This window comes from Alexandromys fortis, unplaced genomic scaffold (assembly GCF_014885135.2).
Source record: "Alexandromys fortis isolate MF-2015 unplaced genomic scaffold, M_Fortis_MF-2015_v1.1 scaffold_6, whole genome shotgun sequence".
Lineage (NCBI taxonomy): Eukaryota > Metazoa > Chordata > Mammalia > Rodentia > Cricetidae > Alexandromys > Alexandromys fortis.
Window position 1 is genome coordinate 19,832,819 of NW_026067902.1, and position 11,404 is coordinate 19,844,222.

Genomic DNA, 11,404 nt, shown 5'->3' on the forward strand with positions numbered 1-11,404 from the left:
TTTTTTTTTTTTTTTTTGGTTTTTCGAGACAGGGTTTCTCTGTGGTTTAGGAGCCTGTCCGGAGTTCTACTAACTAGCTGTTCCAAGGAAGAAAGTGAGTTTTGTTACCATACTTGATTTTAAATATTTATTTATTTATTATGTATACAATATTCTTTCTGCGTGTATGCCTGAAGGCCAGAAGAGGGCACCAGACCCCATTACAGATGGTTGTGAGCCACCATTGTGGTTGCTGGGAATTGAACTCAGGACCTTTGGAAGAGCAGGCAATGCTCTTAACCGCTGAACCATCTCTCCAGGCCCCATACTTGATTTTTAAAGAAAAACTGAAAATCTAATTACTGTATGAAATCATGAGATTTTTTTTTTTTTTGCAATTTGGTCAATTAATTGAAAAATTAAGTATCATGTTATAAGTTAAAAATTAGAGCCAGGTGGTTGTGGCACATGGCTTTAATATTAATACTTTGGAGGCAGAGGCAGATGAATCTCTGAGTTTCAGGCCAGTCAGGAACTTCATAGTGAAACTGTCTCAAAAAACATTATTTTTAAGCTGCAAACAGATCACTAGTTTATGATTCTATTTTTTTGTTTTGTTTCTTGAGACAGGGTTTCTCTGCATAACAGTCCTAACTGACCTGGAACTAGCTCTTGTAGATCAGGCTGGCTTTGAACTCACAGAGACCCACCTGACTCTGCCTCCCATGGACTGGGAAAGGTGTGCACCACCACTGCCTAGCTATGATGCTAATTTTAGAGAAATCATTTCATCTCCTAAGGCCTTAATGAGACCAAAGGTGGTATCTATTAAAGTCCTTCAAGTCCTCAGTTCTAACTCTAAGTGAACTTTTACAAAGATATGGCAGAAGGGCTATCACTTTTTAACACTGACTTTTACTTGAAACAAAATAGAAAACAATTTCAAATGTCACCGATAGTGCTTAACTAGTCTGAAAAGAACCTTTCTGCAATAGAAAACATTTTAGCAGTACCAAATGAACTTACTTCTCTTCGTTAGCCTCTGAAGACATCCCATCCATTTTTGAAAACTTTTTTTCTGTAAAAAAATAGATAGTATTAACAAGTAAGAAAGATAAGAAAAATTATAATCTATGGGAGATTGAGAACATGGGTGAGACTTTAGAGTTATTTTGTAAATACCAAAAATAAGAAGCAAAAACCACATTGTGAGTTCTAAAACACAAGGGATTTTTAGGCTAGTTTAAGTACCATGTTATACTTTTTTCTCTCCTCTTTTTTTTTTTAAATTTGTGTCTGTGGCATAGCGGAGAAAGCAGGGACTCTCCCTCCACCTTGCATTTGGTGACTCTGACCTAGCTTGACTTTCTGGCTAGGTTTCTGGAAGAAACATGGGACTACTAACTAAAACTGTGGGTCATGACTCTTTCACAGGGGTGGCATACCAGGTATTTATTTTATGATTTACACTATGATTTTTTACATTATCATTCATAACAGTAGCAAAATTACAGTTATAAATAGCAATGAAAACCTTTTTTTTTTTGATTTTTGAGACAGCATTTCCCTATGTAACCCGGCTGTCCTAGAATTAGCTCTGTAGTCCAGGCTGGCCCAAACCTGCCTCTGCTGGAATTAAAGATATATGCCACCTTGCTCAGTTGCAACAAAAATAATTTTATGGTTGGGAGTCACCACAACATGAGGAACTGATTAAAAGGTCACAGCATTAGAAAGGTTGAGACCCACTGTTCTATAGGAATAGTTTCAAGTTCTGTACTCAAAACAGATAAAAATACTTGGCAATATTAACCTAAGGTAACCTAAATACTGTTGTTTGAAAGTCTTTGAGACTCATTCTTCTCCAACGTGTGGACTAATTGGCATTTAACTGATGAGAGTCAAAACTTACCGGAACTTGAAAAACCAAAGGTGTGTGGGAGGATACTGGATGTCTCTAATTCTATTAAATGTGTATTATATGATATAACCCATATGCTACACCCTTAACAGAAATAGGCCAAGCCTACTGCAATAAGGTTCACATATAAAATGCTTTTTTGTCACATTCATACCGATTGGTGATTGGTTCCAAAACTGCATTTGGCATTTAGGGGTTTACTTACAGAAGGGTTTGGATATTATTTGCTTTTTAAACAGCCATTCTTGAAATCTATCAGGCACTGTGTGAACTACTCATTCAAAATAGTACCTGTGGGAGCCCATGTGTGATTCAGTTTCCATGTGGAGTCCATTCTGACTTTATAAGTCATTTGAATTCAAGCTTGCTTGCTCTGCTTTTTCCAATAACTTTGAGGGCTGTGAGAGCCTTCTGATTTAAGCCCATGAGAAAAGAACACTCTATCTAGTAGACAGTATACTGCTGATGCCAAACCCCAGGAACACAAGATAGAAAGCAAGGCTGCTTCGATCAGCAAGTGCCTGTTGGAGAGGAGGCTGCTCACTCAAGGACAGGAATGGTCTTGTGGTCAGAGACTGACCGACCGTCTGTGCTGTGCTTTGTTCTGCTTTTGTATATAAGCAAGTTCTGAAACAAACTCTGGGCTGTTTGGTTTGACCAACCGGCTGCCAAACAGACCTACCAAATCTATCCTGTCTTCTGTCTCACCTTCTTTCATCTGACCTTTCTTTGGCCTTGAGGATCCCCTCTCCAGGAACCCTAGCTGATCGCAGGAGCAGGCTCCTACAAGGACCTAGCTACATTACTGTCAATTATAATAACACATCATTGGGAAGTTTCAGCAACTGGTATGAATAAAAGCTAGGGTTTTTTGTTTTAATCAAAGTGGTACATGTTCAAGGGGCAAACTTATATAATTAACAATTTGACTAATTAAGAAAAAATTATTTAACTTCAATTTATATTTATCAAATGGCTACTAAGTTGTTAAGATATACTCATTAAGTTGATTGAACCTAGCTATATAATAAATGGAACTGTTTGGTATTTCTTTTGGACTGTTTGAACCAAAATGTTTGAGAATCACTAGTCTAAATAATTCAGGAATCTGCAAACACATTCAAAACAGTCTTGAAGGAATTTTTTTAATTGAAGAAAATAAACAACAACAAAACATTATGTGGCAGAGAATATCACAGTGACCTACAGCCAGCAAAGCCTATCTGGCTCCTTGTTCACTCCTAAATTAATACAACCAAAATCTACAGTAAATATTTTCCACAATCTTCATTGATCGATCCTAGATCTATGCTGTCAAATAGTTATCTATACTGAAATTAAAATGAAGCATTTTTGGTAACCATAACTACATTTCTTTGTAACCATAACTACACTTTAAGTGCTCAAAAAATGGTTGCTAATGGATAGCATGTTGGACAGTGCATATATAAAACATTACCATTATCACAGAAAATTCTATTGAAAAGGCTCATCCCATCCAGTATCTAGAGTGCCTCTTCTTGTTCTCTCGGCATCAAGCACATCATGTCTATCTCCACTGCTACATTTTTACTCCTTTTACACGTCTTTATCATCGTATAAAGCTTTCCGGCCATTCACATAGGCAAGAGGGACATTGCTTGAACCTAACCTTTAATGACCAAAATCTTACAACCTATTTCCCTTTCATATCTCTAACATCCATTCCAACAATATGACCAATGAAATGCCATCTCCATGAAGTCTACTTTAGTCATTGAACACAGAAGAAACCGAACTAAACCATTCAACGGAAGTGAAAACTAACTTCAACCTTTAGTGTCTAGAATAAACGCTGCTTCGGGTTTTTAGCCACAACCTTTACTTCTGTTAACTTCTGTCTTGGCCACTGTTCTATTGCTGTGAAGACACCATGACCACAGCAACTCTTTTAAAAGGAGGCATTTAATAGAGGGCTGGCTTACCGTCTCAGAGACTTACACAGTGGAACATGACAGCAGACAAGGCAGACACACGGTGCTGGAAAAGGAGCTGAGAGCCTAGGCTTGGCATGAGCTTTTGAAAGCTCAAAGCTCATCCCCAATGGCACATCTCCAAGCAGCCACATCTCCTCATTTTCCCAATCCTTTCCATTAGTGCCACTCTCTAGTGACTAGACATTTGAATATATGATCCTATGGTGGCCATCCTTATTGAAAACTTTTTTTTTTTTTTTTTTTTTTTGGTTTTTCGAGACAGGGTTTCTCCGTAGCTTTGGAGCCTGTCCTGGAACTAGCACTTGTAGACTTGTAGACCAGGCTGGCCTCGAATACGTCAATACATTTTTAAAAGTCCAGTCGGCAATATTTTTTCCACACCCAAGGGGCTTAAATCCAGAGCCCGAGGAAGGAAAGGTTGTGTTATAATCTAATTTGTGCCACACGAATATTGACTTTATTAATGTTGGACCCGCAGAAACCCGGGACTTTATTATTGTGCTCAGACAAGCTTACAACTTAAAATCCACTCACTGCCTTCAAAGCACTGCAGCCGGGAACGTGGGGGAATTTCGGTCAGAAACACACAGCACAGAAGACCGCGGAGGAGGAGAGGCAGGGGTACGAGAAGAGGGAACCCCGACGAACACGGCGGGTGGGGCGGGCCCGGACTAGGAACCCGCGGGAGGCCGCGGCGTTAGGGCGGGGGACCGGGAACGCGGCGGGGCGGTCCCGGCGATGGAGGGGCCGGCCGTTGGGGCTCGCGCGTTCCCCGCGGGGCACGGGCTGACGGAGCGACCCTCAGCGCTCAGACCCAACCCAAGCCCGCTCAGGAAGGAGGCCGGGACGCATCCACGGCGCTTTCTTACCCGCCGCAGTCCGTCTGCTCGCCTCGACCAGCTCCGCGCGCTCCTAAGGACCAGACGTCACCGCTCTAGGAAGTATTCAAATCTAACCGCCAGAGCGACGCGCAGGCGCACTGCCGCACACCAGAACGGCCCCGCCCCTAAGACGTCTCGAAATGTTTCTGTCATCCTCAGCGCCGACTTAAGTTTCCTCAAGTTTTTCTCGCTTCCTACAGAATTTTCTTCGCCTCTATCAAATATAGACCTCTTATTCTGAGAACGGCACCTTCTTTCGATTGTCTGCTCTGCAAACAGTCGGGCCGTTGGCTTCCGTACGAAATGGCGGCTTCCATGATATTGCGTCACAGCCCGCTGATACTGCTCCCTATAGCTGCCAGGAAGACCTAAGCTTCTGGGACGAGGTGGCCGAGTGGTTAAGGCGATGGACTGCTAATCCATTGTGCTCTGCACGCGTGGGTTCGAATCCCATCCTCGTCGGTAGCTATTTTTTTTAATCCCCCCTGTAGGGTTTCCACTAATTAACGTAACGTGAAGATATAATTTACAGGACGGAAACGATTGAATATTTCATCTGCTTCGATGGATTTACTGATTTTATCTAGCACCATTAGTCTCATCATGGAAGGGCGTTTCTTTATGGTATTGGGAATGAAAGAAAATATTTGAAAAGCACTTTCGAATCGTTATGACCTCACAGATGAAGAAAAGGCAGATAAAAGAGCTTTCTAGGACTCAGAAAATGTAGTGGATTTAATTTCTTACAAAGTAAAAAACAGCACAAAGACTATAACTACAGCTCACATGTTCTGGGTGATCTGGAACATGAAGTGACCTAGCTCTGAGGTAAGTTTCGGTTATTTAATGAGCTCTCATTCGGGGATTGTTGCTGTTGTTTTAAGTTTTTGAAACCAGAACATTATTTTACGACTGCTTGAAATCCTCAAGATGAACTGGATGCGACAGCAGCTGCCCTCTTGGGTTTAGGTGTTGTTCCTTCACGAAATCCCTTCTGAATCTACGATAATGTTGAGGTGCCTCATCCTGAAAGACCCGGAGATATTTTTCTTGATTAATTAATCTCAACCTTATATTTTAAGGGAGAGACTCTCACTGAAAAAAGAAAGGAGGGGAGAGAGAGAGAGAGAGAGAGAGAGAGAGAGAGAGAGAGAGAGAGAGAGAGAGAGAGAGAAAGAGAGAGAGAGAGAGAGNAGAGAGAGAGAGAGAGAGAGAGAGAGAGAGAGAGAGAGAGAGAGAGAGAGAAAGAGAGAAAGAGAGAGAGAGAGAGAGCAGTTTTCTGGGACTGGAGAAATGGTTCCTAGCATCCACATGACAGCCCTGCTTTGTCTATAACCCCAGTTCCAGTTCCAGGGGATGCAGTACAATCTTCTGAACTCCTTCAGCATCAGGTGTGCACAGGGCACACTTACATACACATAGGCAAAACACTCAGACCCATAAAATAAATAAATTTAGTGATTTTTGGAAGCGCTCCTAAGCTTCACCAGGCATCAAAGGCATCGAAGTCACACCAAAGGTTGGGGCCATGAGGGAATTCGCTATGGGGAGACATCTGTAATCAATCCCAACAGGAGGTTGTGAGCTTAAGGCTAGCCTGGGCTACATAGTCAGCCCTGTCTCAAAAACAAAAGCACATAAATAAAAAGCTTTTTATTTGTATTTTATATGTAGGGGTGTTTTGCCTGTGCACATGTGTTCAGTACCTACTGAGGCCAGAAGATGGTACTGAATCCCCTCCAATTGTAGTTACAGATGGTTGTGATAAATCATATAGGTGCTGAAATCAAACCTGGGTCCTCTGGAAGAGCAGCCTGGATTCTTAGCTGTTGAGTCATCTCTCAGCTCCAGGTGAGTTATTTCCAATAAAGGAAAAGCTTCAGGTGTTTTGAAAACTATAATACAATGGAAAAACCTAGGACTGGAGAGATGGCCCAGCAGTTAAGAACACTTACTTTCTCAGCAGAGAAGCAGGGTTCAGTTCTCAGCACCCAGATGGCAGCTTACACCAGATGGCTGTATCTCCAGTTCCAGGGGATCTGGACTCCCCGGGGTACCAGGCATTCATGCAGTGCACATCACTCACATATAAAATATAAATGATTAATTAGTTTAAAAAACATAAAAATCAAGAATGGAAAAAATAAATTGGAAGTTCATTTAAAAAAATATTTATTGGCCGGGCAGTGGTGGTGCACACCTTTAATCCCCAGAACTCAGGAGGCAGAGGCAGGCAGATCTCTGTGAGTTCGAGGCCAGCCTGGTCTACAAGAACTAGTTCCAAGACAAACTCCAAGCAACACAGAGAAACCCTGTCTCGAAAAACCCAATAATAATAATAATAATAATAATGATAAAATTTATCCTTGGATAGTTTCTTACATGTATTAAATAAATTTTAGCCATTGTCTCCCTCATTACCCTCTCTCATCCCCACTTCCTCTTCTACCAAAACCCTTCTTTCTTTCCGAGAAGTCCCTTCCTACTGTCATGTGTGTTTCGTGATGGCTGATGCACTGGGTTAAATTAGGGTTGCTTATAACGGCCATGGGGGTAAGGTTATTTTCTGGAGCAACTTTTCAATGGTTAGACCACTGAAGCAAATAACATTCCCTCCCCCAGCAACCATTAACTGTCGGTAGCCCGCAGGGAGGGGTGGGCCTTCATGAGGCCCTCTCTCACCCACGTTGAAAAGTTGATGGACTCAGTCCTGCGGAGGTACCACAGCTGCCCTGAGAACAATGGCCATGCATTCCTGGGAGACTTTTTAAAGCACCTTCCTTTTCCGCTGGCTCTAAAATTCTTCCCCTTTCCTCCAGAAGTTCTCTGAGCCTGGCGGGTGTGATGCGCTCATCCCGTACCAGGAGGCTCACTCCAACTCCTCACTACCTCGCTTCGTTCCATGCCCGCTGTTTAGTTCTTATTCTCACGTGAAACGACAGTAAGGCTCGCCCGTGAGAACGCCAGGGTTTCCTATCCTGTCGACCTCCTGCTCCACAACTACCAGTACTTCGGCTCCTTTTTCCTAAGGGAGTGAGAACAATTAACGATGCCACATTATTTTAAAGCCTGCGAGGGAAAAATTGCTTGAGTTAGTAACAAAAGAAACTGGAGTGATAAGCGAGTGTGAGGCGCCATCTACTGGATCAATTGCAACTTCCAGATTTGGGCGACAAAATGATGGCAACTTTTTACTTTTTAAATCCCATGAGCCCCTGCTCAACACTGGGGTTACTCCTCGCCGTCCTGAACTATTACAGGACACTCCAACCCCCAGTCTCTGAAAAAACTATGAGGAAAGACTGATGCACTGATCCTTAAGGCATAACAGCACTTACTGAGTGCCAAGATGTGGGTCGTCCTCTGGATCCAGCTCCTGGGAGGCTCCTGCCTCTGTTGACCATGAAGTTACCAGGGAAGAACTGTGTTTAGCTGGCGATGCTCCACAGTGCTGGGTGATTGATTACACAGCAACAGCTCTTATATGACTCAGTTCTGAAGAACATGCAGTAGATAATTGAGTGTGTGTGTGCGTGCACACATACACACACTTGCTAAAGACTATGTCTTACCATACATAAGAAATCTTCTGGAGTGGTGGTGCCTGAGTTTAGTTCCAGCATTTGGGACTAAAAGAAAGTATCTTCAAGCCAAACTTGTAGATTGTTGTCTGTAACTCAAGCAATAGGAAAGCTAAGGAGGAAGATTCTGGGTGTGAGGACAACTGGAATATGAGTAATTTAGGGGTTATCCTGGGGCTATGTAATAAGAAACCCTCAAGAAAAACAAAGAGGAAGAAGAGAGAGAAGGAAAGGAAGGATGGAGGAAAGAAAGAGGAGAGAGAGGGAAGGGAGATAGAGAAAAACCTAGACTTCAAAACATTCAAAAATTGGTTTTGAGCCAGGCAGTGGTGGCATACACCTTTAATCCCAGCACTCAGGAGGCACAGGCAGGCAGATTTCTGTGAGTTCAAGGCTAGCCTGGTTTATAAAAGCTAGTTCCAGGACAGGCTCCAAAGCTACAGAGAAACCCTGGGGGGTGGGGGGTGTAAAAATTGGTTTCGTGTGAGTTTGTTATTTTCTTGTTTGTTTGTTTGAGACAGGGTCTCAGTATGTAGACCAGGCTTGACTACATCTCAGAGACCCTTTAATTCCAAGTGCTGGGTCCAAAAGTGTTCTTCACTATATGCAGTAAAGATTGGTTTGAGAGGTAGGTAGATAGGCGTGAGCTTGGTCTCTTCCTTACCATCAGGAAGAGGTGTCGTCCTACAGCAGAATGCCTCAGTGGTAAATTCAGGCATTCTCTAGAACTGCAACACTTGAAAGTCATTTTTCTTGGTCAAATGATGGAATGTTTGCAAGAAAAATTTAACCAGGGCCGGGCGGTGGTGGCGCACGCCTTTAATCCTAGCACTCAGGAGGCAGGGGTAGGCAGATCTCTGTGAGTTTGAGGCCAGCCTGGTCTAGTTCCAGGACAGGCTCCAAAGCTACAGAGAAACCCTGTCTCGAAAAAACAAAAACAAACAAACAAAAAAACCTAAACAACAACAAAAAGAAATAGAAGAAAAATGTAACCAGATATATCATTTGTATTTTAATCGAATTACTGTAGTGTTTTTAAGAATCTTATGACTCAAGATGTCTCATCAGTTAAAGGTGCCTGCCACTGAGCCTGAGAACCTGAGTTTCAGGCTTATATATGTGTATGGCAGTTTGTAAACACACACACACACACACACGCTCACACACACACACACACACACACACACACTCACAGCTCAAGAAATAAAGATGAGCTGGAGAAATGGCTCAGCAGTTTAGAGATTGGCTGTGCTTCCTGAGGTCCTGAGTACAATTCCCAGCAACCACATGGTGTCTCACAATAATGAGATCTGTTGCCCTCTTCTGGCTTGCAGTGCAGGCACACATAGAGACAAACACTGTATACAGAATGAATGAATGAAAAAATAGAAAGACATTACCCAATTCTTTTGCTGTGACTAATAGCTGATAAAATGTGGTTTTGAAGACATGAACAAACTTCCCGTGAAACGAAAACTAATGATTTTGGAGTGGAAGGGCACTGTCAAAATCATGTGTAATGCTTACTTTGTGGAAGGAAGGGGTTCTGAGCAGAGTGAGCGACATAGGGGAACAGTCCTGACTCCAGTGAACATGCCATTCAAAACCCTGGTCAGTTTCCTCAAGCTGCACTGCTGATGTCTTTGTTGTTATTTTGAGACACAATCTCACTATGTAGCCCTGGCAGAAGCCAGAAGAGGGGATCAGACCCCCTGAGGCTGGAGGTCCAGGAGGTTGTAAGCCACTCTCAGAGCAGTGAATGTTTGGCTTTTCATTTTTGCAATTAGGCTATTAATTCTTTTGTTGTTGAGAAAGATCTCATGTCAAAACCTAGCTTTCACTGTGAGCTATTGCATCACACTCACTAGGAGAGAAGTTTAAGTACCCAGGAAGTAGTGGCGCACACCTTTAATCCCAGCACCCAGGAGGCAGAGGCAGGCAGATCTTTGTGAGTTTGAAGCCAGCATGGACCACAGGGTGAGTTCTGGGACAGTCAGAGTTACACAGGGAAATCCCTGTCTCAAAAACAAAACAAACAAAAAAAGAAAGAAAAGAATAAGTGTTGGTGCTGGGCGGTGGTGGCGCATGCCTTTGATCTCAGCACTCGGAAGGCAGAGGCGGGTGGATCTCTGAGTTCGAGACCAGCCTGGTCTACAAGAGCTAGTTCCAGGACAGGCTCCAAAGCTACAGAGAAACCCTGTCTCGAAAAACCAAAAAAAAAGTGTTGGCAAGAATGTGAGGAAACTGGGACCCTCTGTACAGTGCTGGCAACAACAGTTCAGTTGCCATGGAAAAGTTTTGTGTTTTAACCAAACAGTTAAAAGCAATTGCCATTCATTCAATTGACTACAAACAGGTACTTAAACATCGTGCACTGCACAGATGCTCACAACAGCACTGTAAGCAGCAACTGATGAGTGACTATGCAGAATGTGGCATACCTGTGCAGTGGGATACTGTTCAGTCACAAAAAAGAATGAACTACATATGCATACTATAATTAGGTGAATCTTAGAAATATTATGCTAAGTTAATACACTAACTCCAGTTCCAGGGTATCTGAAATGCAAAGCACCAGTGCACATTAAATAAATAAATCTTAAAAAAAAAGACAGAGGTTATAGTCATTTATATGAAATGCCTAAAACACACAATTCATAAAGAAGAGACTAAGCTTACCAGAAGCTAAGAGAGAGAAAAGGGAATGAGTGCTTAACCGATTTGCTTTAGGAGTGAGAACAGGTTTTGAAATCATGAGATTAAGGTTGCTCAAGTTTGAGGATACAATAAATGCCAATGAAGTGTCTATCTTAAACTGCTTACTCTTATGCTATGTGAATTTTATCACAATTTAAAAAAAAAAAAAGCAAGGCACGGTGCTTCATGACTGTGACTTCACGACTTGGGAGGCAGAGGTAGCCTGAGCTACAAAGAGAAACTCAGAAGGACTAAGGGGCTAGGAATGGAGTTTAGCTGTAGAGCACTTGCCTTCCTAGTGATGGACCTAGCATTGGGGGAGGCGGGAGGAGCTGTAAGATAACTAGTAAAAAACAGATACACAAGGTG

General features: G+C 42.5%; 1 protein-coding gene and 1 non-coding gene across 2 annotated transcripts in view; one reads left to right on the forward strand and one right to left on the reverse strand.

The window, feature by feature from the left end:
• The window catches only part of Knl1 (kinetochore scaffold 1), a 60,070-nt gene extending 55,232 nt beyond the window's left edge, over nucleotides 1-4,838 (reverse strand). The window contains exons 1-2 of the mRNA XM_050132753.1: nucleotides 4,746-4,838; nucleotides 1,006-1,057 (exon numbers count right to left, since the gene is read on the reverse strand). Coding sequence (XP_049988710.1) covers nucleotides 1,006-1,040 — 35 coding nt within the window. The 5' untranslated portion in view covers nucleotides 1,041-1,057; nucleotides 4,746-4,838. The remainder of the gene's footprint in view (nucleotides 1-1,005; nucleotides 1,058-4,745) is intronic.
• Nucleotides 4,839-5,137: 299 nt separating this feature from the next.
• On the forward strand, nucleotides 5,138-5,219 carry Trnas-gcu (transfer RNA serine (anticodon GCU)). The gene has a single exon. It is a non-coding gene; the product is annotated as a tRNA-Ser (tRNA).
• The last annotated feature ends 6,185 nt before the right edge of the window (nucleotides 5,220-11,404 follow it).